The sequence below is a fragment of the Silurus aristotelis genome (assembly GCF_946808225.1).
Source record: "Silurus aristotelis genome assembly, chromosome: 4".
NCBI lineage: Eukaryota > Metazoa > Chordata > Actinopteri > Siluriformes > Siluridae > Silurus > Silurus aristotelis.
This window is the reverse complement of record NC_139577.1, coordinates 9,036,763-9,062,484: the sequence shown is the minus strand read 5'-3', so window position 1 is coordinate 9,062,484 and position 25,722 is coordinate 9,036,763. Positions and strand designations below refer to the sequence as shown.

Here is a 25,722-nt window from a genome sequence, read left to right as displayed (position 1 = left end):
AAGCATATCAAGGTTCTGGCGTGGCCTAGCCAGTCTCCAGACCTAAACCCAATAGAGAATATTTGGAGGGAGCTCAAACTCCGTGTTTCTCAGCGACAGGCCAGAAACCTGACTGATCTAGAGAAGATCTGTGTGGAGGAGTGGGCCAAAATCCCTCCTGCAGTGTGTGCAAACCTGGTGAAAAACTACAGGAAACGTTTGACCTCTGTAATTGCAAACAAAGGCTACTGTTCCAAATATTAACATTGACTTTCTCAGGTGTTCAAATACTTATTTGCAGCTGTATCATACAAATAAATAGTTAAAAAATCATACATTGTGATTTCTGGATATTTTTTTTTTAGATTATGTCTCTCACAGTGGACATGCACCTACAATGACAATTTCAGACCCCTCCATGATTTCTAAGTGGGAGAACTTGCAAAATAGCAGGGTGTTCAAATACTTATTTTCCTCACTGTATATATATATATGTTTGTTAATTCAACATTTACTAATACATTTTTAAATTAAATACATTTTTATTTTATATGTTAATTTTAGTTAATGCACCATGAACTGATGTGTTAAAACAAAAATCATGTGGTGTCAGTGATTCGCCTCTAGAGGCAGCTCTCGTACTGTATAATGACAGCGGACCTTCTCAGCAACGCCAGCGCAGACACAACCATCTATGGATGGATTTTTTGCAGAGATTAACTATCGATATTGATTAATCAGCAAAACCGATGACTCGGTCAGCCTCTACCCTAACGGTCAGTAAATCAGACAGCACACCCAGCCAGATTCTTCACTGTCACTAGGGACTTTTGCCATGTAAACCTAAATTAATGCTCCCAAAATTCCACCAGCCTGTTGATTTCACAACTTGAGGAAAAATATTTTTGACCTTGTTGACATTAACACAGTGCTCAAGTACAACCCCCATCTGTTTTTCTAATCCCACCATATAGACCACTATGGATATGTCAAACCAAGAACCTGGTCTGAGGGAGCCATCTGAGCACTTTAAGACAATTGAGAGCATGACCAGAAATACTGTATATTCAGAGAGGACACCACTTGCATGGAGTAATACACAATATTAATGACTGTTATCTGCATAGATCTGATTTCCTGCAGGACCATCACCACATATGCAAACAAAAAATTGTGGATGACTGCTGAAGTCCACACACTGCTAAAAACCTGGGACACTGCCTTCTGGACTGATTACACGTTAACAAGGGCAACGTGTCCTACACTATCAGAGAGATAAAGAATTCATGGTCTCTCCCTAAACAATAAGAACAATGGAGTTACTTATGACAGTTTCCTGTTGTTGATTTGTTTGCCACAAATTTCATGTTCGTGTCTGCATTGCAATTTCAATTTCACAAAATCTTGACTTATCTTTTTGATTTCCTGTATTCTCTACTTTCTGTCGGCTGCATTTCTCTTTTTTCTTTTTGAAAGAGCGCTTTTTCCCCTGTTTTAAAGCAGTGAGTGGAGGCCATTACCATCAGAACTGCAAACACACACACTGCAGTAGCCACATTAAGATAAGCAATTCCTCTGATATGGCGAGCACCCAGCTCATTCAGTGTGTGGAGAGTGGAATGTATAGTATCTTAGTGTATCTTTCTCCGTCGCCAGCGATAATTTTATCTGTGAGAAGTTTAAGTTAGTTAGCTTTTTGACAGAGAGGATCCTAGCATTAGATGAGCACATCCAGAGTCTAAAGAAAATGAGTCAGTGCGAGTTCTTCTGGGGAAAGTCTGGATGCCTTAGGTCGAGTTAGCATACCCCCGACTCCAGCATTAGTGTCCTTGCAGCTGGACGAGTTAGTGATGACTTGGCAGCATACTCACAAAGCCAAAGCTAAAGCTAAGGTTTGCCCACGGAAGCACCGTTCCTCTCCGCTTCACGTGTCCAACGGGTTTGCTCTCCATACTAAAGCACCCACTAAGAATCCTGTTAGAGCTCTGGATATAGGTGACTATTCTGAGGCACATGAAATTAGCTAGACCTTGAGGGGCACCAGCAGTGTAGACCTTGAGGGGCACCGGTGTATACCGGCAGCCAGGGCACTAGACATAGCAGGTCAGCTTAGGTTTCTAGGAAAGCATAGGTTCTCTAAGATAGCTTGGGTGGTAATTTAGTGGTTAAGGCATTGGACTTTGAATCGAAAGGTCACAGGTTCAAATCTCACCACCACCAAGCTGCCATTCCTGACCCTTGAGCAAGGCCTTTAACCCTCCCCTGCTTAGTTGTAAGTCGCTCTGGATAAGGGCGTCTGCCAAATGCCATAAATGTAGTTTTTCACACAGAAGTATGTTATACACCTTCAACAATCAGAGGTAACTAAGAGTAACATTATAGAGTTGTGTAAATTAGCAAAGGCAATGTCCGATGCTTTTATATGCTTTGGCCCCAACCCAATGTGGCACGGCGATGTAGCTTACAGCAGGTAATGGTCACTGAAAAGCAGGATGTGGAGTGGTGCTCCAAAAACAATGTAGGCTTCATAGATAACAATTTAGAGGGCATAGCTGGCCTGTTAGGGCGGGACGGTATCCATCTCACTCGGAAAGGTGCTGCTCTTATTCCTTGTAGTATAGGATATAGTCTCAGAACAGTTACAGTCACTAGTTAACCAGTGACTGTCCAGAGCCAAGGCCAGGGAGACAAACAGACAAACAGGCTAAATCAACCGTTGTCACTCAGGGTCCATCAAATTGAGATCTGTCTCCTGAACCACAATATAGAAATTCTCATAAAGTCTGTATAAGTAACTTGATTAATATTAAATTAAATAAGACTGAATGCACAGCCAGCATATTGGATCTCTTATTTTAAAGTTGCTGACTATAAATTAAATGATTACTGATCAAGAGTTTAATGTACTGTGTGACAGAAACCTGTATTTATATATAAAGAAAAAGAAATTCAATTCTGGAATTTTTTTTTTTACAGTATTTCATCATCTATAACTTTTTAGAACTTATCTTTTTGAGTAAGATCAACAAATTATCAATAATTTTCTAAAGTTAATGAATTTGATCTTTATTTGACCCCGCAGAGCTTGACTGGGCCACTGAATGTCTAGAATCAACATTCCATTACACTCTAATTGATGAAGTTTCCTTTCAAAATAAAATGATCAGGGAGAATAAATTAGCACTGTGGTATAACAAATCACATGTGCACCTTAAATCAGACCACTCGGAAATTAGAACATAAATTGACAGTATTTTAAATAGCATGGAAGGAGAGCCTCCTGAGTTATAAAAAAAAAGCTCTTAGTGCTGCTAGATCAGCATATTTCTCCACCCTTATAGAAAATAACAAGCATAATCATAGATTTTTGTTCAGTACTGGAGCAAAATTAACAGGGAATAAAAGCACTGCACAAAGATGCACAGCATCAATAGGTTGTGATGATTTTTTAATAATAAAATTTAAAATATCAGGCAAAAAAAATCCATACTATTAATGTTAATACAAATGATTCTATAAAAATCCCTGTAGATAGCACTATAATTATAACTGATAATTAATTACAAAGTTGTACACTAATTTCAAGAGAATTAATAAATTTAAGTAATTTCCTCAACTCGTATTCTCGATCCTTTACCTTCAAGTTTCTAAAAAATAATAAATTCTTATATCAGCACTGGTTATGTACCTAAATCTTTCAAACTGGCTGTTATCAAACCCCAATTAAGAGACCTGAACTTGTCCCCTGCCAGCTATCCAAATTTAAGCCAATATCAAACCTCACCTTCATTTCTAAGATTCTAGAAAACGTTATAGCACAGCCGTTCTTTTCACACCTACTTAGGAATAAAATTTTTGAAATGTAGTTCTGAGTGAACTTCTGTACCAATATGATCCCCCCACACCTACTTAGATTAAAAAGTGATCTTTCTCTTATAAAGCCCCACAATTATGAAACAGCATTCCAATTGTTTCGGACTCAGACTCAGCCTAATTGTTCAAGCCTTTCATTGGTAGGTTTTTCGTAGGTAAAGGAGCAGATCTGGAAGGATCATGGATATAGAGTGTTCGGTGAGCTTGGATATTCCTCTAACTCTTACACGTTTACTCAGGTTTGTTGACGGTGGTGTGGTGGGTCATCTCTTATCCCAGAGATCCCTCATGTCTATGTTACCTTCTGGCTCTCCCTTTTGGTTATGCTGCCATAGCTGTAATAAATGGACATTTGGTGCCACCCATATGGGGATATGTTCCCTCAAGGTTTCTTCCTTATGCCATCTCGGGGAGGTTTTCCTTGCCACAGTCGCCATGGGATTGCTCATTAGGGACAAATTTACACTTATTAAGAACAATCTTATTTATTCTTTAAAAACACATTGCCTTTTGTAAACCTTTTTTTGACAATGTCCATTGTTAAAAGCGCTATACAAATAACAATTAATTGAATTGAGTTAAACAATTTCTACACAATTTGAAGCACAGAACAATATGCCAGCTGACCAAGTACTTTGTCTGCAGTAGAAGACTCAAAAATGCTCCATGACATGAGAGTAATCAAGTGATTACACAGTGACAGTGAATTACAAAAATTTGTCACCCTTCCATTTGGGTTAATTATAGCAACATTTAAAATTTCTTATTGAAATAATTCTCTGCACAAACAATGATTTACAACACCTGAGAGCTGTCCTGAAGTCTTCGAGATGGGTAGAACTAAGAAAAATGAATAAGACTTAAGCAATTACAGTCTGCCTAAAACCTTAAGAAGTTTTTTAGCAAAAATTAGAATGAAACTCACCCTGGACAGTTTGTTAGGTGAGTCCTTGATTCTATCATTCGAAGAGTTGAGGATCTTTGTGGAGGAATTGTGCCACTTGGCCTCTGGATGGGGAAGAAACCATGAAGAAATATATATATATATATATATATATATATATATATATGAATAATCACAAAAACAGTTTGGAAAACTTTAACTTTTGCAATGTTTAAAAAACTAGCATAATAACTGAACGTGAAACAGCAAGTTACTTTGATAAACAAGACAAAATTGTCCGGTTTCTTTTGCAGTTGAAGCACCAAATTTCCCCCGATGTTCTCGACAAGCCTTGAGAGAGACACATTTGCTAAAGCGACTTTTTTCTCAAGGTATATTAGCAGTGCAGACTCCACCAAACAGTCTTTGATAAACTTCCCATTAGAGAATGGCTTACTGTATCTTGCAATTTTGTTGGATATTACAAAGCTGGTCCTGACTGCTGCATCCCTGGATGAGTGAAGCTCTGTAGAAAATCCTTGATTTTGCAGTTTAGCTAGTAAATCTTCCAAAGCTCGTGCCTGCTCTGCATCAGTCAAATTCTTGTCTTTTTTTCCGTGTTTACTTTCGTAATGACGATTCAAATTGTAATCCTTAAACACCGATATATGTTCTCCACACACTAAGCACACAGCTTTGCCTTGTTTTTGATTTCAGCAAATAAATATTTAGAAGTCCATGCCTTGTTGAAAACTCTACATTCTGCATCAACATAGTTGACATATTTAAGGGCTAATAACTGTCCAACACATTCGCTGTCATGCATAAGCGCACAGATGATGTTAATAAAGAAAAACAATAGTGGCCTTAAAAATAAAAGCCATGTAATTTCATTTTGTGCACCTAATACAAATTAAGAGGTGTCGCTGTTACACCTTTACTACGAACTCACACGGGCTGGGGAAAGGGTAGTCAGTGGGTTTCAACAATTTCCATATTAAACCTGTATAGTCTTTGAGGTTATATCTTGAATTGTACCTTACCTGCAGAGCGAGTCCTCTCCAGTATCGGTTGTTTCTCTCTCAAGCATTCACCACCTTCAGTGACTTGTGCAGAAGGATCAGGCGATTGTTGATGCAATATGGGTGAATGACACCTGAAGGAAATACACACTCAGAAAGATCAGTGGCCCATTAATCCTTCCAGATTGAGAGTGAATTAAATGCAGTTTGAGAAAATATTCAAGATTTTAGCAAAGACGTTTTATTAAATTGACACAAATAACTTTTTTTTCTCTGATTGAAGAAATATTAATTCTTCAATATTGAATATTTAAAATAATTATTTTATTGTACAGTTAAACAAAATATATTTTTTTAAAAATCAATAATTATTATAATATTACTATTATTATTCTTTATTTAACAAAAGTAGGTAAACTAAAATATGTGAATAGTTTCACTTGTGTGCATTAGTATGTTGGAGGGCACCAGTGATAGTTAAAGAAATATACATTTATTTGACTGATTTCGTTCTGAATGTCTTAGGCAGAGAGAGAAAGCCGGTATAAAGTGGGGAATAGGTGACAACCCTGTGGCAACTTGTCCACACAATGTCTCTGATTTATACATACAGCAATTTTACTTCCATCAGAAAGGCAGCTTCTGAGTTGAGAGAACTACATAGTGAGAGTAGAGGAATATAAAATTAGGTAAGCCTTTAAGGGCTCCCTTATATATAATTCTATAAACCATGCCAGAGTGATATCTTCAAACAAAGGCAAAAAAGTGACAGTAGCTAATAATGAAATGCAGCAAAGGGAATTATAGGAAACATTGATAATTCAATAAATACGGATTTGCAAAGCCTTGTAATGAACTGCAAACTGCCTCCCTTCCTACAATGTATCAAAAAGACAGCACTGGATCATGGTTTGCTAATGTTTTTACTAACTAAAAATATGAAGTAACACGAGGGTGTCACATAAGCTTCTCCTCTGTATTTTTTAATAACATATACCAAATGTCTGTACCTCAATGCAATAAACAAACTAACAAAAAATAAATGCACACATTCATTATAAGGTGTCATAGTAATTCACTGATCAATTATTTTTTTGTAATATAAATGTGATGTAATATATATATAAAATAAAAAGACTTAATATTTCCTGCCTATATACTCTCCCTGAACTTTCATAGTGGCTAAATAATAAGGCTCTAATTGCTTATAACACAGTACAAGATATAACACCCCATTTCAGAGAAACTTTTAGGGATGACTTTTACTGTTTACTCTCCTGTGTCATGTCTATTGACGGGTCTCGCTAAGCTGCTTACTCTAGTTCTAACTTGAACTAGACACTGCACAAGTGTGTGTTAGACTTCAAATGGTAACAGGGCATCACCCAGAAAATTTAAGGAAATGACACAGGGTATCCAGCATTCTATTATACAATATTCAAGCATCAGGCATATTAAGGTATACCCTTAATTTCATATTTTTGTTATTAAAGGTGTTCATTGTTTTTTTAAATCAATGATGTAGCTGGTGCTGGACTGGATTTGTGGTTTCTCTAATCTGAGCAGGATACATGAAAAAAATCAGATGAACTGTCAATTTGTAAATGAACTCATTACTGTTTTCATGAGTTTTTACTGATGCACCACCTGCTAAACTCTGGAACGCTGTGGACAGGTAACACAGAAGACACTGCAGAATGCAAAATAGAGGAACAGGGAGAAAACAGCAAGGGGTGAGGAGAAGATTCAGGCCGAAGAAAGTGCGGTTACCTTTTAAAAGTCATTTGAAATAGATTTTTATATTTTTATTTATATAAAGTATGTTCAAAAAATCCCTTCGAAGTGGCCGCTTAGGAGGGTAGCGGAGCATGTTTTAAAAGCTGGCAATAAATACACGGATTTAGGTCACTGCGAAGGTTTTTTTTTAATGCACTGTATTTGTATTTTGTTAAATCACTAAATGGGTTTAGTTTTCACAGCTATTTTGCTTTGTTGTATGTGATTTCAGCAATAAAATTTTTTATTTTTCTAAAAAGAAAAACAATTAAAAAAATTACTTGTTCATTTTAAGAGACCTGTCGTATTTTCTCGCTCTTATTTAGTGTTGTTCTTTAATAAAGAAAAGGTTTTAATCCGATTATACGATTAATTGATGGAATAATCGTTAGAATACCCGATTACTAAAATAATCGATAGGAGCAGCCCTACTTATCATAGACATAAACCTAACAACCATAGTTTAGGAAGCCTTTTTATTGACTATTGTTTGGTTTGTAGGTTAACTGAATTTGATTGGCTTATGTTTTTGTCCGCTTTTTATTTTGTTATTCTTTATTTAAATTCACCCCATTATGGAGTTGGAAGCTCTTATCTAGATTACTGTAAAGCTGCTTTGTGCTTATTGTTAAGAGTGTTATACCGTCATGTGAAAATAAAAGAAAATACTTTTTGAATTCTATTGTTTTATGTATCAGGGCATAATAACAAACATCTTGTCCTTAGCACACCTTAAAATTAGGCAAATACAACCAAATTAACAACACGATATTTAAACGGTCATTATTTATTGTACAAAAATTAAGCCAAAATGGACAAACCAATGTGTGTAAAACTATGTAACTAAGTAAGAAACACCGTTACTGCTTCCATAGGATTTTAGTGCCCTTGAGTAACTGATCATCAGCAAGTGTGACCACCTCTGGTGCATTCTGGTGTGTATGAACACAACAGCATGGAGGAAAGACATCAGCAATAAGATGCAACTGTAACTGCTCATCAATCTGTGAAGGGTTATAAGACCATTTACAAACTTTCCATCATTCTACAGTAAGAAAAGCAAAAAACATTTTTAAGTGGAAACCATTCAAGGCAGGTGCCAGTCTTCCCGGGAGTGGACATCCGAGGAAATACACCCCGGGGGTCAGACCATGCAATCCTCTAAGACATGGACTACAGCTCAGACTCTACAGCGCCATGGCATGGCAGCACAATAAGAAAAAGACTGAACAAGTATAAAACAAAAAACATGGCAGCAAAGCTAGGATTCCAAAATTGCTTCGATCAAACCACAAAAAACAATGTCCTTCAGGCACACCAGTGTGCCACAGAATGGCTTAACCCCAAAACTTCCCCAAAACCCCAAAACTTCTCAGTTGTGTGTATGAAATTAATGCAAGTCGCTCTGGATAAGAGTAAATGTAAATGGCTGTTAAAGAACAGACTCACAATGTTGCAATGCCCAGTCAAAGCCCAGGCCTCGCCCTGATTCAATTGTTGAGGCAGGACCTTAAGAAAGCTGTGCATAAACAAATTCCAGCAAACCTCACTGAACTACAGCAACATCGTAAAAAAGAGTGAGTCAAAATTCCTCCACAATAATGTGACACACTTCAAGTTATTGCTGCTAAAATTGGTTTTATAAGCTACTGAATCGTAGGGTGTGCTTAGTTTTGACACACATAGTTTCTCCATTTTAGCTTTTTTTGAGATATATATATATATATATGATGACAGCATAATGTGTCATTGGTGTTCATCTGAGGTTGTATCTACCTCATTCTAAAACTTGATAAGGACATTTTTTATGTCCTAATACATAAAACCCAAGAAGTTAAATAGGGGGTACTTTTTATTAACACGATAGAAACATTCTCATTGAATATTTCATGAGCAGAAAAAGGACTTACATCTTTCATAAAAATAACCAGACTGTAGAGTAAAACAAAATAAACAGATAATGTTCATTATCATGCTAATGTTTAACTTCTTGGCTGTAGGTTCTCACAGTTACACAAAGGTGTAGATAAATGAGTTGAAGATCTCTTACCTTTAATTATATATATTGAAAAATAATGTTTGTGTGAAGATTGTCTTAAATTGAACTTAAATAAGCTTCTCTGAATAAGCCACTGTATTGACATTAAACCTAAACAATAAGAAGTAGTATGTGAGCATGCATTCATGTTTGCATGACGTACCCCTCATATCCTGGCTGTTGGATCCAAGTTGTACTGCCACCTGGCCCTGGGTCACTGGATGACGACTGATTACTGGGTGAACTACGGTAGTGTTGACTGGCCTGTGACTTACTGCAGGATATCTGTGGGTTTTCCAGATCATGTATCATCCTGCAGAGAGCAATGGATTCTAATAAATGATTACAAGCTGTACGTAGTGGTGTACCAGCACTGCAGAATAAAGCTCTGTGAAACAACTGTTATGAAATGTGAAGGCAAGAAGGTCCTGCTGACCATGTTTTTTAAATCATGTTATTTGAGATTAGCTCTTCCAAAGGAGAAGAAGAGAACCATAATGATCAGGGTTTTTGATGATCAGTGCTATATGTTCAAAATTTCTGTTAAATGCTATCTGACTAAAAGTGCTCATGATTTTTATATAATAAAGCAACGATTAAAAATCCAGTTACAGATCTTAAAGATAACATTTTGGATAGAGTCAAAAATTGCTGAAGTTATTTAAAATGCTATGGGTGGTAGAAGCTTGGAGTGGAACAGGGCATTTCCAACATTTGTTTCGACTTAATATAATACCTGCATATTAGTCTAAAATTAAAATCAACATATTTCCTGTTTTGTGAAAATCCTATTACATTTTCATATTGAGTTTTAATTTGGAAATTAGTTTGGATGAACTGTTCAAGAAGAGTATTATAAAATAAGACAAATTGTCTCACAGGGTATAGTTATTACTTCGTGTAAAAAGTCAAATGTGTGTCTTTTGGGTACAAGGGATCAGTTTATAGCAATTATTAATATGCAGAGATGTTAAATGTTAGAGGGTTAGATTGTGGGAATACCTGGAGATATCTGACAGTTTCCTGTCAAATGATGTGCTGCATGGGATGGAGATCTCATTGTGCTGAAGTTGGCATTGCAATTGTTCCGGACCTTGAGTGGGTGAGCCTCGAGGTAGGGCCTGGCACCCTGGAGTGGTGGGCACACGGTGCCAGGTAGTGTTCCTCCTGAATGGGGTCTTATACTCGCAGGGTGTGCCTTCACTATCCAGTTTGTATTCGACCATGGGAATGCGGTAAAGCTCAGAACAGCCTCTGAAAGTGCAGGCAATAATTTTAAATAAGGTTTCTCTTTAAAAAATGTTAACATGCAGAATCAGTTAAAACAATTCCATCACTTAAGTTAAAGTTTCCACTAGCTTTCTGATCAGCACATCCGGATTGTTGAGGCAAACGTTGCAATAATGCTGCTCTTACAGCCATAAGAATATATTTTACATTTTGCAGTGCAGTGTAACAGAAACATACAGTATTTTAATAAGTGATATTTGAAAAGCACAGAAAAGACAAAAAACAAACAAAGAATTAAAGTGCATATAGATATGGATAGTTAATGGGAGTAATGTATTGTTCAATTAGCTTATCCTAAGACTGGCTCAGTGCAAAATCATGTCTCAAATCAAATACAATGATGAGCTATTATACAGTGTTACTGCTGTTAGTACAAAACAAGAAGGTCTGAACGTGTGTTCTACAAAGGTTGTTCTTCTTAGCTGTTTAATCAGCGTGTCACAGAAAGGATGCTGTTTATTGTCCAGAATGGCTGAGTTTGTCGAGCGTGTGTTGTGTTGGCCACCCTTTTGCTGACAAAACAGTCCTGACCCATCAAGCATTAACAGCATTAACATTTGAGCTACAGCTTGTCTGTTTGATCTGACCACACGGGCCAGCCTTCGTTCCCCACATGCATCAATGAGCCTTGGCCACCCATGAGCCGGTCTCTGGTTCACCACTCTCCCTTCCTTGGACCACTTTTGATAGTTACCCACCACTGCAGACTGGGAACACCCCAAAACACTGCAGTTTTGGAGATGCTCTGACCCAGTCGTCTAGCCATCACTATTTGGCCCTTGTCAAAGCCCATTTTTTTTGCTTATAACACATCAACTTTGAGGACAATCTGTCTGCATAATCTGCATAACCATCTCTGCTTCCTGTGGCCACCTCCTTATTGTCTTCATTGTCACAGTTGTCAGTAAAAAGAGATTGTGGTCAGACCTTCACGGTGGGGGCAGAACAGATTAAATGTATGTATCCTTCACACTTGTTGACAGGAGAGCCAAAGTTTTCTGTTCTTTTTGGCCGGTAGTAAGATCATAGTTAGTTTCATTAAAAATATATTTAGCAATAACAATGAAAGAGTTTGGATGTTTGGATATGGAGTTTTCTGTTAGAACAGTGTATGATTTCACTGCATCACTGTATACAACATCAATGTATCACTTTCTGCAGCATTCAATACAGTCATCCACAAGACAATCTTGTCCATCTTCAGGAGTCTTGGAATATCTGCAAATCTGCTTTATGCAGGCTCTTCACTGGTGTCAAACTGCAATGGGGTGTATGTGTGAAAGAGAGAAAAGGGAGTTCATCGTTGCATAACAAGCAATGATAAGAAATTCTGTGTTGGTCAACCATATCTAAAAACATATTTGACTCATATGAGTTTTGTTTGGACTTAAAATTAAACCAAAATTATATCTTGCTTAGAAACCGATTTAACCAACAAATTCTGTCCAGTGAGCAAGCCTAAAAAGGATAGGCAGAGAGAGAGAGAGAGAGAGAGAGAGAGAGAGAGAGAGAGAGAGAGAGAGAGAGAGAGAGAGAGAGAGAGAGAAGGGAAAACAGGGTTTGATAAAAAAAAAAAAAAAAAGAAAAAAGGAGCTAAAGAATGAAATACCTTCTGGGAGTACCATCTTCAAAAGGCTGAATAATCACCACCTTGACTGTGATGGATGTGCGTAGCAAGTCGATCATCTGCTCATGGGTAAGTGTGGCTACAGCCACCTTGCAAATTTCCACCAGGCGACTGCCCTGGCGCAGGCCTGCTTTCCATGCAAATCCAAATGCCTCGACATCAGCCACAATGCCTTCAAAGTTGACATGGAATCCCAGCTGTCCCAAGCCATTCCGGCGTAGTGTCATTTCTGTAGTCTCGCAGCCATGGGTGGTTATCTAATATCATGCACAGAGAGGGACAGTGGTAAGTAAACCAGCAGTACACTTCAAAAAGCAAGGAGACTAAAAAAAAAAACAAAAACATGCAGCTGTCAGTGTGTTTAAAAATAACTATATTTGTGTCTTTCTAGGACACTTTGTGCTGTAAAATACTGCAGAATACTTGGGTACTGTTGACACAGTTAACTCTGCATTTGAATATTGCCTTAACAAAATGCATTGCATGATGTTACTTTAAAATATTTCAGTGGCAATGTAGCACTTTTTTTAGCCCTGCGTCAGTGTGATGGACAACCAATGGCAAGCCAAACAGACTAGCTGCGTCTTTTTTAATTTAAAAGCATAAACTTTAATGGCAAAGCAAAAGGAAACAATTTGGTAAAGTACATGTAAATATGATGGAATTCGAAGCAGATTACAGAGTTGGTATGAATACATTTGCTTAGATTCAGTTTGATTGATTTTTCGGCTCTGAAGACAAGAGACATGAGTCACAGAAGAATGCAATTGGCTCATGTTCAATAGTTGCTCCATATAATTACTTGTCGTCTGTAGCTAGGCGTCTTAGTTCCAGTGAAGGAAATTATAAAGCTATAATGAACAAAGGCATCCTAAACAATTATGTACCTCCAACTTTGTGGCAACAATTTGGAGAATGCCCACATATCGAGTTAGATATCAACACACTTTTACAAACCTAATATAAGTAAAAAAATAAAAAAATAAAAAATTATATATATATATATATATATATATATATATATATATATATATATATATATATATATATATATATATATATATATATATATATATATATATATAATATTATATTATATTAAAAATATAATATCTGCCTACTCTATTTAATACAGTTCATGTCTTATGATGTACAGCCCCCTTCAAAAGTATTGGAATGGCAAGGGTTATCTTACTGTTTTTCTAAACAGTGAAGTCATTTGGGGATGGAGATCAAAACATGTCATGTAGAACCTGCTTAAATGTTGACATGACCTTCGGTTGAATTTAGTCTCTAAACTTCACTGAGGACTGCCCCATCTTAGTCTAATCTTTTTCATTTAATTATCCTTTTATTACCAGCTTTAGCCTTTAGTCATAGACTGCGCCATTCACGACTTGCTCTAGTGTGAGTCTTGTGTTGTAATTAATTGCTCACCTCAAGCCGCAAGACGATTTGCCTGATGTCTTCTCCATAGCCTTCCTGGGCTGAGAACATTATACATTCACCACGTTCATAGAATACCTTAATGCTCATGATGGTGGACGTCCAGCCTATCACATCACGACAGGAGCAGTTGAAGATCACATTCTTTGACTCTTCATTGATCAGAACAATGAACTCATTGGAAATGCCAAGCAAGCACTGAACATCCACTGACTGGCTGAAATCCCGTGCCACCACACTCCACATGATAGCTCCAATGCTATGAAGGTGGGCATCCCTGCGTGGTATGAGCCGCTCTTTTTTCTTGGCTCCCAGTGTGATGAAGCTGAACTTCAGAGCAGAGTCCACAGTAGCCGTGCTTACACAATTCTCTGCTAGGTCTTTGAGGTACTCTTGGCGTGTTCGAGTAGCCATAGCATAGAATTTCTCTGACTTGTGTGCTGCATTTTCACCATTGATGACCTTGGCAAGGAGGAAGTCCCTGAAGACAGATGACTTCGGAAAAGTAACACCTTTAGGAATTGGAGGACCAAAAAGAGGCACATCTTTTGATCTTGATACAGCCACACTGCTCAAGGGGGAAGAAATGGAACCACATCTTTATATTGTGACACCTCTATATTGTTACTCAATAAGGCATAGAAGTAAAAGTTCAACAGACTGAAGCTAAAAACAGTTAAAAATGCATTATTTGACTAACTAAATTGAAAGTAACCAGTCTTTTTTATTTTTTATTTTTTTAAGAATAACAGGCAGGAGTGAAAGAGATATTGTAATACCTTCAATGGGTTAAATAAATAACTATATGAAACATACCTGTAGCAGACGTTTTCAGTGCATGGATTGTGGACTTTAACAATAACAAATACATGCTGAAAGTGGGAGCGAATGTTTTTAGGTGTAAAGGGCAATGCTCCTGGTTCTTGAAACACAATGGTGACAATGTCATTTCCAATGTGTCTTTTCCTGAGCAGCTGGAAGGAAGAAGAAAGAGGTGCAGAAGAACACTTTAAAAGTTACATACAAAGTATTATGCAATTATAATGACATCTAGTCCCTCAGTTTTAAATCATTTACTTTAAACTTCACATTGCATAATAAACAGTATAATTTTATCTTTGTTAAAAGCAAACCGTTTGTATATAGTGACTCCGAAAAAAAAAAAAAATTATACCATAATCACCAACTTCGCAAGCTTGTTGCTGCATTAGTAGTTTGATCAAGAGTTAAAAGTACCACAGTTAAAAAAGATGAATAATATAATTTGTCACATGATATTTAAAATTAAGAGAGTACCTTCCTCTTGGTACTAAGCAGGTGCATCTAATACAATTATTGTAAACAGAGTGTTTGTAAGAAATTTGAAAGATGTAGCCTGGTTTTTGTAAATGCAGTTTATAATTTTCACGAGTGCATAAAATTAAGTACAAAACTATTTTAATGACCAGAAGGATAACACTCAGAATATCACTTATTTAGATTTGGATACAGTCCAGAAATATTTGTATATTAACAACATTATGCCATTAACCTTTTTTGTACAACATAATATTGAGAGTTTAAATGAAATGAAAGATGTAGTAATTAAGTAAAGTCCCTTTTTACACGCCTCGATCAGGAAAAAGTACACCAGTGTCGATGCTCACATGCTTTGCAACATGGAGTCCTCATAATGTTTGAAACATTCTTTCGAACATGTTATGTTGGTATGGCTACATCACATAATTTCATCACATTTTCCAGGAGCATGTCAATGCTGCCTTTTCTTAAGCCCCTGGGTCTAAAACTCTGCCAACTCTGAGTATGCACTATTAGGCTGGCCATGATTCTGTCCCAAATGTATTAATTAAAAAAATTATTGCAGATGAAGTTTTTTAGCCTAAGAAAAACACAACATAATTTTTCTTCCTGTATTAAACAATAAAGGAAATGTATGTACTGTATGCATGTTTAGTTGTTGTACCATTTATTTTCCCAGTATGATGAAAATTGGGAATTTGTCACTACATATTGGAAATTACGAATAAAAAAGTACATACATGCAATTGCCCAAAATTAGGAGTAAGAAAAAGTTATTTTTCCAGTAATTTCTGAGAGAATCATTTTGGCAAAAGAAATAATATTAACAAACTGGCACAAGAAGATCCAATAGGCCACAGGAAGTTTGCTAATCTAACAAGCTTTACTTTATCAGATATAGCTGTGGTGAAATAAACCAGAAGGTAAATTAATTTATTAAGCATCCCCTTTAAGTAGGTATATGTATGTACTATTAGGGGGTGGGATATGGGAACTATTTGGGGTAAAACTAAATAATTTAAAAGGCAAATTTGCACCCATTTATTGTTGGTCCCAACAAGAACCTACCATTCCTACCAAGTTTGTGACAATAGTTAAATTTTAACTGTCAAATTCATGCTGAAAGCTGATAAGCTAGTGATAGCCATATTTCTTAATTAATTGGACCATAATAATTGTGGAAAGAGTTCCAGAGTCGGGGTACCATTATGCTAAAACATTTTTTTCCAACGTATATTTTACTAGGTTTAATATTTAGCCAAGACTTATTAACCCTGATTGTTAAGATATCTAATAAGTTTTCTCATACACAGCGGAACGAATAATAATCTAAAAATATAATCAAATTGAGCTGCTAGACTGTACGTTGCATGTTGTTTACACTCAATTCCCTATTACAGGGTTGCTCTAAAAACATACAAGATAGTATCCTACAGTATAAGCCAAGTGTGATAGACCCTTGACCTAATTTAGTCTGAAACTATGTTGTTATTAATGTCCTCCTTCCCCACCAAAATCTATCATGAGCCACTGCTGCCAGCAAGAGTCCTTTAATAGGCTTTCATGCTAGTTACCTTTACTTGTTAATTTAGTTGAATAGGAACACCTGCAGACCTGCTCATCTACGAGTTATCCAATCAACCAATCATGTAACTTATGAATTAGACACTTGGTTGTTGGTCTTCCTTTTTGTTTCAAGATTCAATCTGTGCTCCACTATCTCTCAATTTCTAACTATGAGTATGAAAAGAATATTTGTAATCTGGTCAACATAAATAATAAAATTAATGCAAATATAAACCTATTATACTTGAATTGTTTACAAATTTAAAAAAAAATAGAAAAACAAGATTTACACTATTAGCCAAAATTGGGGACAATCACTGCTATTATATCTCTGGACCTTCCTGTTGAAGATTGAACTGTCACCACAAAGCTGGACAAGCACAATTAAAAAGAAGGTTTATGTATACAGTAAAACCCTGTTGTACGAGCAACTAATAGTACGAGCAAACGGGGATCCAAGTGACCTTGCTCGCGAAATTTTACCCTATTTCACGAGCAAATTTCGAAGGCACGAGCAAACCCACGCTGCCGGTTCAGGTTTTCGGCCGAGGGTAGCATCAGTTGCTTAGTTGATGACGTATCACTCAGTCACTCTCGTTGTTCAGTGCAGCAAAAACATAGTCATAATGTCTCCCAAGAAAATCAGTGATGGTGCTGTGAAAACTAAAGTAAATAGAATTATCATTGAAACCATAAAGGTTACGAGCGTGGTGTGCGTCTCACACTCGCAATCAACCACTACCAGATGGGTAAGCGTTAAATTATGTTTACATTACGGTAATTTGCGGTGTATTTGTTAAAATAGGCTACAAATACTTTTTAAGTGCAGAAATAAGCGATCGAATGAGGTCTCGGAACGGATTAAATCACTTTTACATTCATTCTTATGGGGAAAATTAGTTCTAACGAATTCTGCTCGTCCAACAGGGTTTTACTGTACTATACAATTACAGTTTCCCTATGCTGAAATTTGAAGGCCTAGCCTGAACATGTTGCAGCACTACATCACCTGTGTATGATTCATGAAGTTATGGTTGGACTAGGTTTTATGGAAGAGCTCAAGTGTCCAGTAAAAAGTGCAGACTTCAGCCTCGCTAAACCACTTTTTTGACAATACAGTGTACTAGCATGTAAAACACTATTAGGATGCACAACCACCTGCCCATGCAGCTCCAAGCACTTTAGACTAAAAGTGATACATTTGAGTTGTCATTCCTGTTCATTAATCTTGAATTGGAAGTTGCTTACAATATTCCGCCCCATTGAGATGTCTACTAATCATCATAAGACGACATGCATCCAGGTGCAAACAATGGACATATTGTTTAATAAGTGTTGCAGTGTGTTGTCTAAGCAATAATCCACCTACTTACTTCCCCATTCATTCCCACAGATACACAGCTTCTCTTCATAAGAAATATGCTTCATGGAAAACCCACAAATAAAACAATAACTGACCTGTTGTCGGTTGTTGGGTGTATAGGGTAGGAGAGTGGACACATGAAACATTAGTTCAAAGTCCTTGTAAGTAGTGTAGAGTGAGTGGGTTCCTGTAGAGTCCGCTGTATCAGAGAAAGAACCATGAGCCACAGACATACAGACGCAGCACACCACCAATATGCTTAAAACAGATGTGATCCATCTACAGCCATTTATTAATCCCAAGCAAAGGAAACCATGTTTTTAGGTGATTTTACATACAGTTAAACTACACATAACTCAATATACCACTACCAAATAACATACAAGAAAACATAAATGAGACTGGTGTATATGTAGGTATATAAATATATGCTCAATAAACATACTCTTATTATCTAGCTGTGCTTTGTACTTATTAAAGCCCTTTAGTCGCACTCTCCGTCCAAGCAGGTCCAAGAATTCATCCAGTGCAGGCCCAGCACTCTCATTATTATACATCTCTTCCTCTGTGCTCTGACCCGCCTTACAGTACAATACACCCACCTTGTGCTGGAAACTTAGCTGAAAAACACACAGGCATTTTGACATCTTGATTAGCCAATATTCTGTAATATTTCAGCAACAAAACTACACCCACAATGGATGTAAAAATTCCACATCCCCCTGTTAAATGGGCAAAAATGGCGAAATGGTTTTGGTGAAAATATACAAAAAATGAACCAAATAAATAATTCCAGAATGATCATTCATGTCATTTTACACCCTGAATTCTAAAATACAATATAAAATTCTGATTGCATGAAAATAAAAGGTACGATAAAATTGTACATGCCCTTTAAAAATTGGTTGATGTGGCCATGTTTACAGTGCCATCACCCAGATGTCCCTTTAGAAACTTACCAGAAAGGATGCAAAGACACCTAACATTATTCAAAATTGAAGAACCTGCTGCTAAATCTGACAGGTACTGATTACTCTCTCTGCATGTGACATGTGCTCAACTAAATGACCCCAAACCTTGTGGCAGCGACAATCATTAGGGCTGCTTTTCTTTATCCAAAACTGTAACAAAGTAAAGGGAATTTTAAATAGCTACAAATTACATTCCATTTCAGTGTAAAATCTTCAGATGTCTGCAATTGAGTGAAGTTGGAGCTGTTACTTTTCGGCAAATCTAGAAAAAAGTATTAGTTGAGGAGTGTGCATACTTATGCAACTAGGTTATTGCAAGTGTTTATTTTTCTGCTTCTCCCTAAAAATGTTCTGATCTGTTAAAGTTTTATATCCTATTATTTTCCACTATTGATTGACTACTGAAGAACTAATGCTGAGTATAAAAAACACCCATTTGGCCAGGGCTTTTACTTACTATTATTCTTAGGAAAATAACAATTATAAATTAAATATTTTATTATTTCATTCAAATATGAATTAATGTCTTGTCATACTGTCCTGCAATATCTGCATTTTCTCTTTCAGTCAACAAATAAAATGCAAAGGATTACAAATCAACCAAACATCAGCATATTCAGCAAAACTAAACAGTACTTATTAAAAGAAAAAGAAAGAAAAAAACTTAAACCAAGGTCCAAATAGATTAAATGATAATATGTAATGGTCCCTTCTTTGTATGTATGTGTGAAAGTACACATCATGATAGGTGATGAAGTGCATAAATCACTCACCCCCTGCTCATCCAGCTTGAGAAGCTGCTCAGGGACTTTGGGGGAGTTGAGAGCCAGTCGGAGACACTGAATGTTGAGCTCAGGAACAACATATTCCAGCACCTCCTTTAGGGGGAGGCCACGGGCTGTGCCATGCCTTGCTGTAGAAGGCACGGCGTCTTCCATAATTGCTCCTCGAAGAGTTGTCAGCTAATAGGCAAGAGAATAAATATAGAAGTAAGCTATGTAATAAATAAATAAATGTGAAAATTAATATCAAATATAATTTTTTTTTGCATTTATGATAAGAAGCAAGTAACTAAATGACCAGTGGACTATTTAGCACTATTAATAAGGGTACTTTAATGAATAACCATATTCAACTTTATTAAATTTTATGGTCATGTGAAAAAGAAAGTACACCCTCTTTGAATGAAAAAAATCATCTGGCCCTTAGCAGGCCTTAATTTTAAATACAGCCTTAGATGAACAACACATGACATTTACATTACGTTTATGCCATTTGGCAGACGCTTTTATTCAGAGCGACTAACATTGACCTAATTTATACAACTGAGTTGCTATGGGGTTAAGAGCCTTGTTTAGGGGCCCTGGAGTAGCAGCTTGGTGTGGCTGGGATGTAAAATTAAGGACTTTATTTCCGAAGTCCAATGCCTTAACCACTAAGCTACCACCTCCCCCACATGACGTATCACACCAGGGGTCACCAACCTTTTTGACACTTCTTGGGTACCGACTAATGTGAAGGGCTACCAGTTTGATACACAATTCTGAAATAAAATATTTGCTCAATTTACCTTTAATTATATGTTAATATTAATAATTAATGATATTTATTTATGTCAGGGGTGTCAAACTCAATTGCACAGGGGGCCAAATCTCAAAGCACACTTTAGGTCGCGGGCCGAACAGGATAAACATTTATTGAACACACTAAAACAATGTTTTTTTAACATAAATATGAATAAGAACAGACAGGAATATTATTCCAGAATAAATAAACTTAAACTTTAAATAAATAGATCTCCATAAAAATATCTCCTGTCAAAATTATACAAGTTAGAAATATGAACATGCTGCAAAAAACCCTGAACAAATAAATAATAATTGTGCTTTTAAGTAAACGTTAAAATCACAACAAATCAAAACAATCAGATTTCTTTGCTCTTATGCCATTTTATAAAAAAATAATCTTAAACTTTAAATAACTTAAAAATATTTTGCTCTCCATAAAAATATCTCCTGTCAAACACAAGATGTCTCACAGCTTCATCATGCAGCTCTTCAGAAACTCTCCCTCTCTATATAACCGGCTGATGTGACTTATTTCTCCTCTGCTTTCACACCAGCTTCACTTTGTGATTTTGCTCTGGTGAAAAACATCTGCTGAAATGTCAGATTCTTCTTTAACTCTTCTACTTTCTGTATCTTCTGCTCTGCATTCAGGTTTTTCAGCTTCTCTTGATGTTTTGTCTCGTAGTTCAGTCTTAGATTCAATTCCTTAATTACAGCCACATTCGTTCCACTAATAAGACACACGGTTTTACCGGCTGCGTCAGTAAACATATACTCAGAATCCCATCGGTTTTCAGAATAATTTTTTTTTCTTCACCATTGTGTGAGGCTTCACAGTAACTTTACTACAATAGGGTTAAATACATCAACAGAAGCTCGACTTGATTGACACTGGAATGTTCCCAGGTAGTCTAGTGTTCGGTAAGGCAGCTGAAGCGCTGCATTATGGGATCTGTAGTTTGTGTTTATCAGCGCTTCATATCGCCGGGAAAATAATAACAATAATAATAGATTTGTATAAAATCATCTCGCGGGCTGGATATAATTGTACTTCGGGCCGGATTTGACACCGAGTTTGACACCCCTGATCTATGTGAAGACACTGATCACGTTAATGATTTCTCACAATAATTATCAACAATGAGTTAACAAGGTAGGAAACAGCTATTTTTAGAAAAGGCTCGTGGGCGACTCGTGGTCCCTGCGGGCGACCTGGTGCCCGCGGGCACTACGTTGGTGACCCCTGTATTACACCATTTACTGCTTTCACAGGAATTAAGAGGCCAAGTAGCATCGAGGTGCTCTTAATTAAATGCCCTTGATTAATTGATCATTCACAATATGAAACTTCTCTCTAAGAGTTTTATCAGTTTGCTGGTCTGGAACATTCAGGTGTGTAACACAATTCTAAGGAGGAAAGATATCAGCAATCGTCTTAGAAAGCGATTGTTGCTGCTCATCAATCTGGGAAGGGTTATAAGGCCATTTCCAAACAATTTAAAGTTATTGCTGCTTAAGGTTCTACAACCTATTAAATAATATGTACAGTGGTACCCCGCTTATCGACCTTAATCCGTTCCTTAAAACCGGTCGAAATGTGAAAAGGTCGAAGAGCGAATGTACATGCAATATACAAAATACGTCCAATATACACGCACTAAATTTTTTATATTGACCGCTAAATAACACTTTATTGTTCACAAACCGAAGTTTAATTTACAATAGATGCTCTTCCACGAAGGCTGCGGCGAGACTGGGAAGATCCTTTCCCTCGCTCCACGTGGGTCGGGGTTAAAAAAAAAAAAAAAAGGTCGATAAGCGGGCATTTGGACGTTCAGCGGGTGCAAATTTCGGTCGAAAAACTGTTCGCTAAGCGAAAAGGTCGATGTCCAAGCCGGTCGATAAGCGGGGTACCACTGTACATACATTTACACACATGAATCCTTTTAAGGTTGATTTTTTTGTATAAAAAATGATGACAGTGTACAACCCGAATTCCAGAAATGTTGGGACGTTTTTTACATTTTAATAAAATGAAACCTAAAAGACTTTCAAATCGCATGAGCCAATATTTTATTTAAAATAGAACAGAGAACATAAAAAATTTAAACTGAGAAATTGAATACTTATGCACAAAATTAGCTCATTTCAAATTTAATGTCTGCTAATTTTTTTTTATATTCCGCTGGAAGAACAACTAATCAAGTAATTGACATCAGGTCTGTAACATGATTGGCTATAAAAGGTTTATCTTTGATATCATGATTGTGTCATTGACATTACTGAATGGGTCCAGGAATACTTCCAGAAACCACTGTCGAGAAAACAATCCATCTGCATATGCCAACTGAAGCTCTATCATGAAAGTCCAGAAGCAGCATCATGTCCTGTGGGCCAAGGCTCATTTAAATGGACTGTTTTGAATTGGAAAAGTTTTAAACAAGTCCAAATTTGACATTTTGGTTGGAAATTACGGACGCGTATCCTGAGGGCTAAAGAGGAGGGAGACCTTCCAGCATGTTATCAGCGTTCAGTTCAAAAGCCAGCATCTCTAATGCTATGGTGGTGCATAAGGGCATATTGTATAGGCAGCTATATAAGGTATATAAAAAATCTTTAGAGAAAAACAAGTAAGTTCAGAGAAAGCCTTGTGTATTTCAGCAGGACAATGCAAACCACATACTGCAGCTATTACAACAGCATGGCTTCATAGTAGAGAAGTCCAGATCTTTCACCTATAGAGAACATCTGGTGCATCATTACAAAAAAATACGCCAAAAACGACCAAGTACTCTTTAGCAGCTGGAAACCAATAACAGGCAAGAATATGAACAAATTCCAACAGCAAAACTCCAGAAATTCATAACCTTAATGCCCAGAAGTCTTCAAACTGTTTAGAAAAGAAGAGGAGATGCTACACCATAGTAAAGATGCCCCCATGCCAATTTATTTTTAGACCTGTAGCAGGCATCAAATTTTAAATGAGCTCATTTTGTGCATAAAAGTATAACATTTCTCAGTTTAAACATTTATGTTCTTTATGTTCTATTGTGAATAAAATATTGACTCGTGATTTGAAAGTCTTTAGTTTGATTTTATTCAAATGTAAAAAAGTCCCAACATTTCTGGAATTCGGCTTGTAATGTCATGTGGTGGTGTTTATCTGAGGTTGTATTTACCCAATTCTAAGACCTTATAAGGACAAAATGATTTTATTATGTCTTGGTACACGAACCCATAGGTTTCAAAAAGAGTGTACTGTCATTTTTACCCAATTGTATTCATTAATACTCAGTTTAGATTTTCTTCATCAAATGTATTTAAAAGCAATAATTTGGCTAAAAGAAAAAACATAATACAAAAAACTAGTAAGTTAATCTTATAATGTTTACATTTTAAACTGCATGCCTAAAAAAAACTGCCAAAATTGCATTTAAAATGGAGGTAGATAAACCCAAATAGGCAAATAATAAAATAAAAATAAAATAAAAAAATGTGTGGGTCATAAAACAGACTAAACCCTGAGTGAAACAGATACACAACATACAGTGGGGCAAAAAAGTATTTAGTCAATTTAAGTTCTCCCACTTAAAAAGACGAGAGAGGCCTGTAATTTTAATCATAGGTACACTTCAACTATGAGAGACAAAATGAGAGGAAAAAAAAAATCCCGAAAATCACATTGTCTGATTTTTAAATAATTTATTTTCAAATAAAGGACATAAAAAAAATGAGATGAAGCTTTTTCACAGTAACAGTGTATGGATTAAAGTAATAGGGAAAGTATTAATCAACTGTAAGTTGCTGGAGTGCAAAATGATAGCAACAGAACAATACCATCACCACATGCCTACAAGGAAAAAAAAATGGATTTGCTAATCTAATGTACATCCCATGTATATATTAAGTGGACTTTGTTTTTTTGTGCTTTTCACTTGTCACATGACCATTATAGGCAGCAAACAGGCTCTCTTTGCCATAAGCCGTAAGCTGTACAGCAAATGTCTTGGCTCACTGAAGATTAATGTCACACTTATGATAGAAAAGATGTAATAATACTTTTTTCATAATATTTTAAAGAGGATGAACATTTCATGGGTACAGTGTAGATCCCTATCTACAACAAAATGAGATTTGTTATCTCATTTAATGTACTATTCAGCTATCCTGGAATCTTGCCAGATTCTGTTACCCTACAAAATATGTTTCTGGCATAAAAGTGAGTCAAAATAACTTGAATCAGTGTCAGGAACAAGCTTTGCACTGTACAAATGCATGCATGAATGCAAGGGTTTCCCAATCTTTCTTCTAATCTTCTAAATCTTTCTACCAAAATTATGTATGGCTTAATGAAAAATGTACACTTACCTACATTGATAAACGAGGCCAAACGTTTCCCACAGTGTTTGATGAGGTGTGTCACACGAACTTACTTTATTTGCGACATTTACATCTAGAAACTGATTTATTTTTATGTAACCTTTACATAAGCAGAGCAAAGAGTCTGCAGCCTGAAACACCTTGTTAATAAGAGTGATTGGAGGGAAATAGTCATGTTCTGAATGAATGGAAGTCAAATAAAAACCCTTTTACAGCCATGGTCAGCTGAAAAGTGTCTTATAATGTACATCAGACCCTGAAGTAGATGGGCTACAACAGACCACAACAGTGTCCAAAATGTTAACGTCCCACTCTTTATACTTTGGGGAACCCTAGCATATTACCATGGGAAAAAGTGTTCTTGAAAAAACGTATCTAGCAATCATTTCAGCGAAATACGTCCATGGAGACATTTTACAATCAATAAGAGAATCTTAAAATAAATTCTGAAAGCCACAGGCAAGTGTAATTTTATCCTCCTTTTTCTTGCTTGTTAGAACTCTATCAGCAGCATTATGTAATTGAACTCTTTGCTAAAGCAGATAAAAATGAATTAGTCTAATCTTGATGGGACAAAAGCATGCACAGGTTTCTTACTGTCTGCAGTAGAGAGAATGTCCCAGATCTTAAATACTGTGAAT

The 25,722-nt window shown here is 36.4% G+C and overlaps 1 protein-coding gene across 2 annotated transcripts in view; it reads right to left on the bottom strand.

The window, feature by feature from the left end:
• The window catches only part of LOC310725168 (signal-induced proliferation-associated 1-like protein 2), a 93,149-nt gene that overhangs the window by 25,603 nt on the left and 41,824 nt on the right, over window positions 1-25,722 (bottom strand). For both annotated transcript variants that reach the window (XM_083539858.1, XM_083539859.1), the window contains exons 4-13: window positions 19,907-20,095; window positions 18,608-18,782; window positions 18,258-18,361; window positions 14,751-14,908; window positions 13,926-14,502; window positions 12,471-12,745; window positions 10,574-10,825; window positions 9,735-9,884; window positions 5,779-5,891; window positions 4,778-4,860 (exon numbers count right to left, since the gene is read on the bottom strand). In XM_083539858.1, coding sequence (XP_083395984.1) covers window positions 4,778-4,860; window positions 5,779-5,891; window positions 9,735-9,884; window positions 10,574-10,825; window positions 12,471-12,745; window positions 13,926-14,502; window positions 14,751-14,908; window positions 18,258-18,361; window positions 18,608-18,782; window positions 19,907-20,095 — 2,076 coding nt within the window. The remainder of the gene's footprint in view (window positions 1-4,777; window positions 4,861-5,778; window positions 5,892-9,734; window positions 9,885-10,573; window positions 10,826-12,470; window positions 12,746-13,925; window positions 14,503-14,750; window positions 14,909-18,257; window positions 18,362-18,607; window positions 18,783-19,906; window positions 20,096-25,722) is intronic.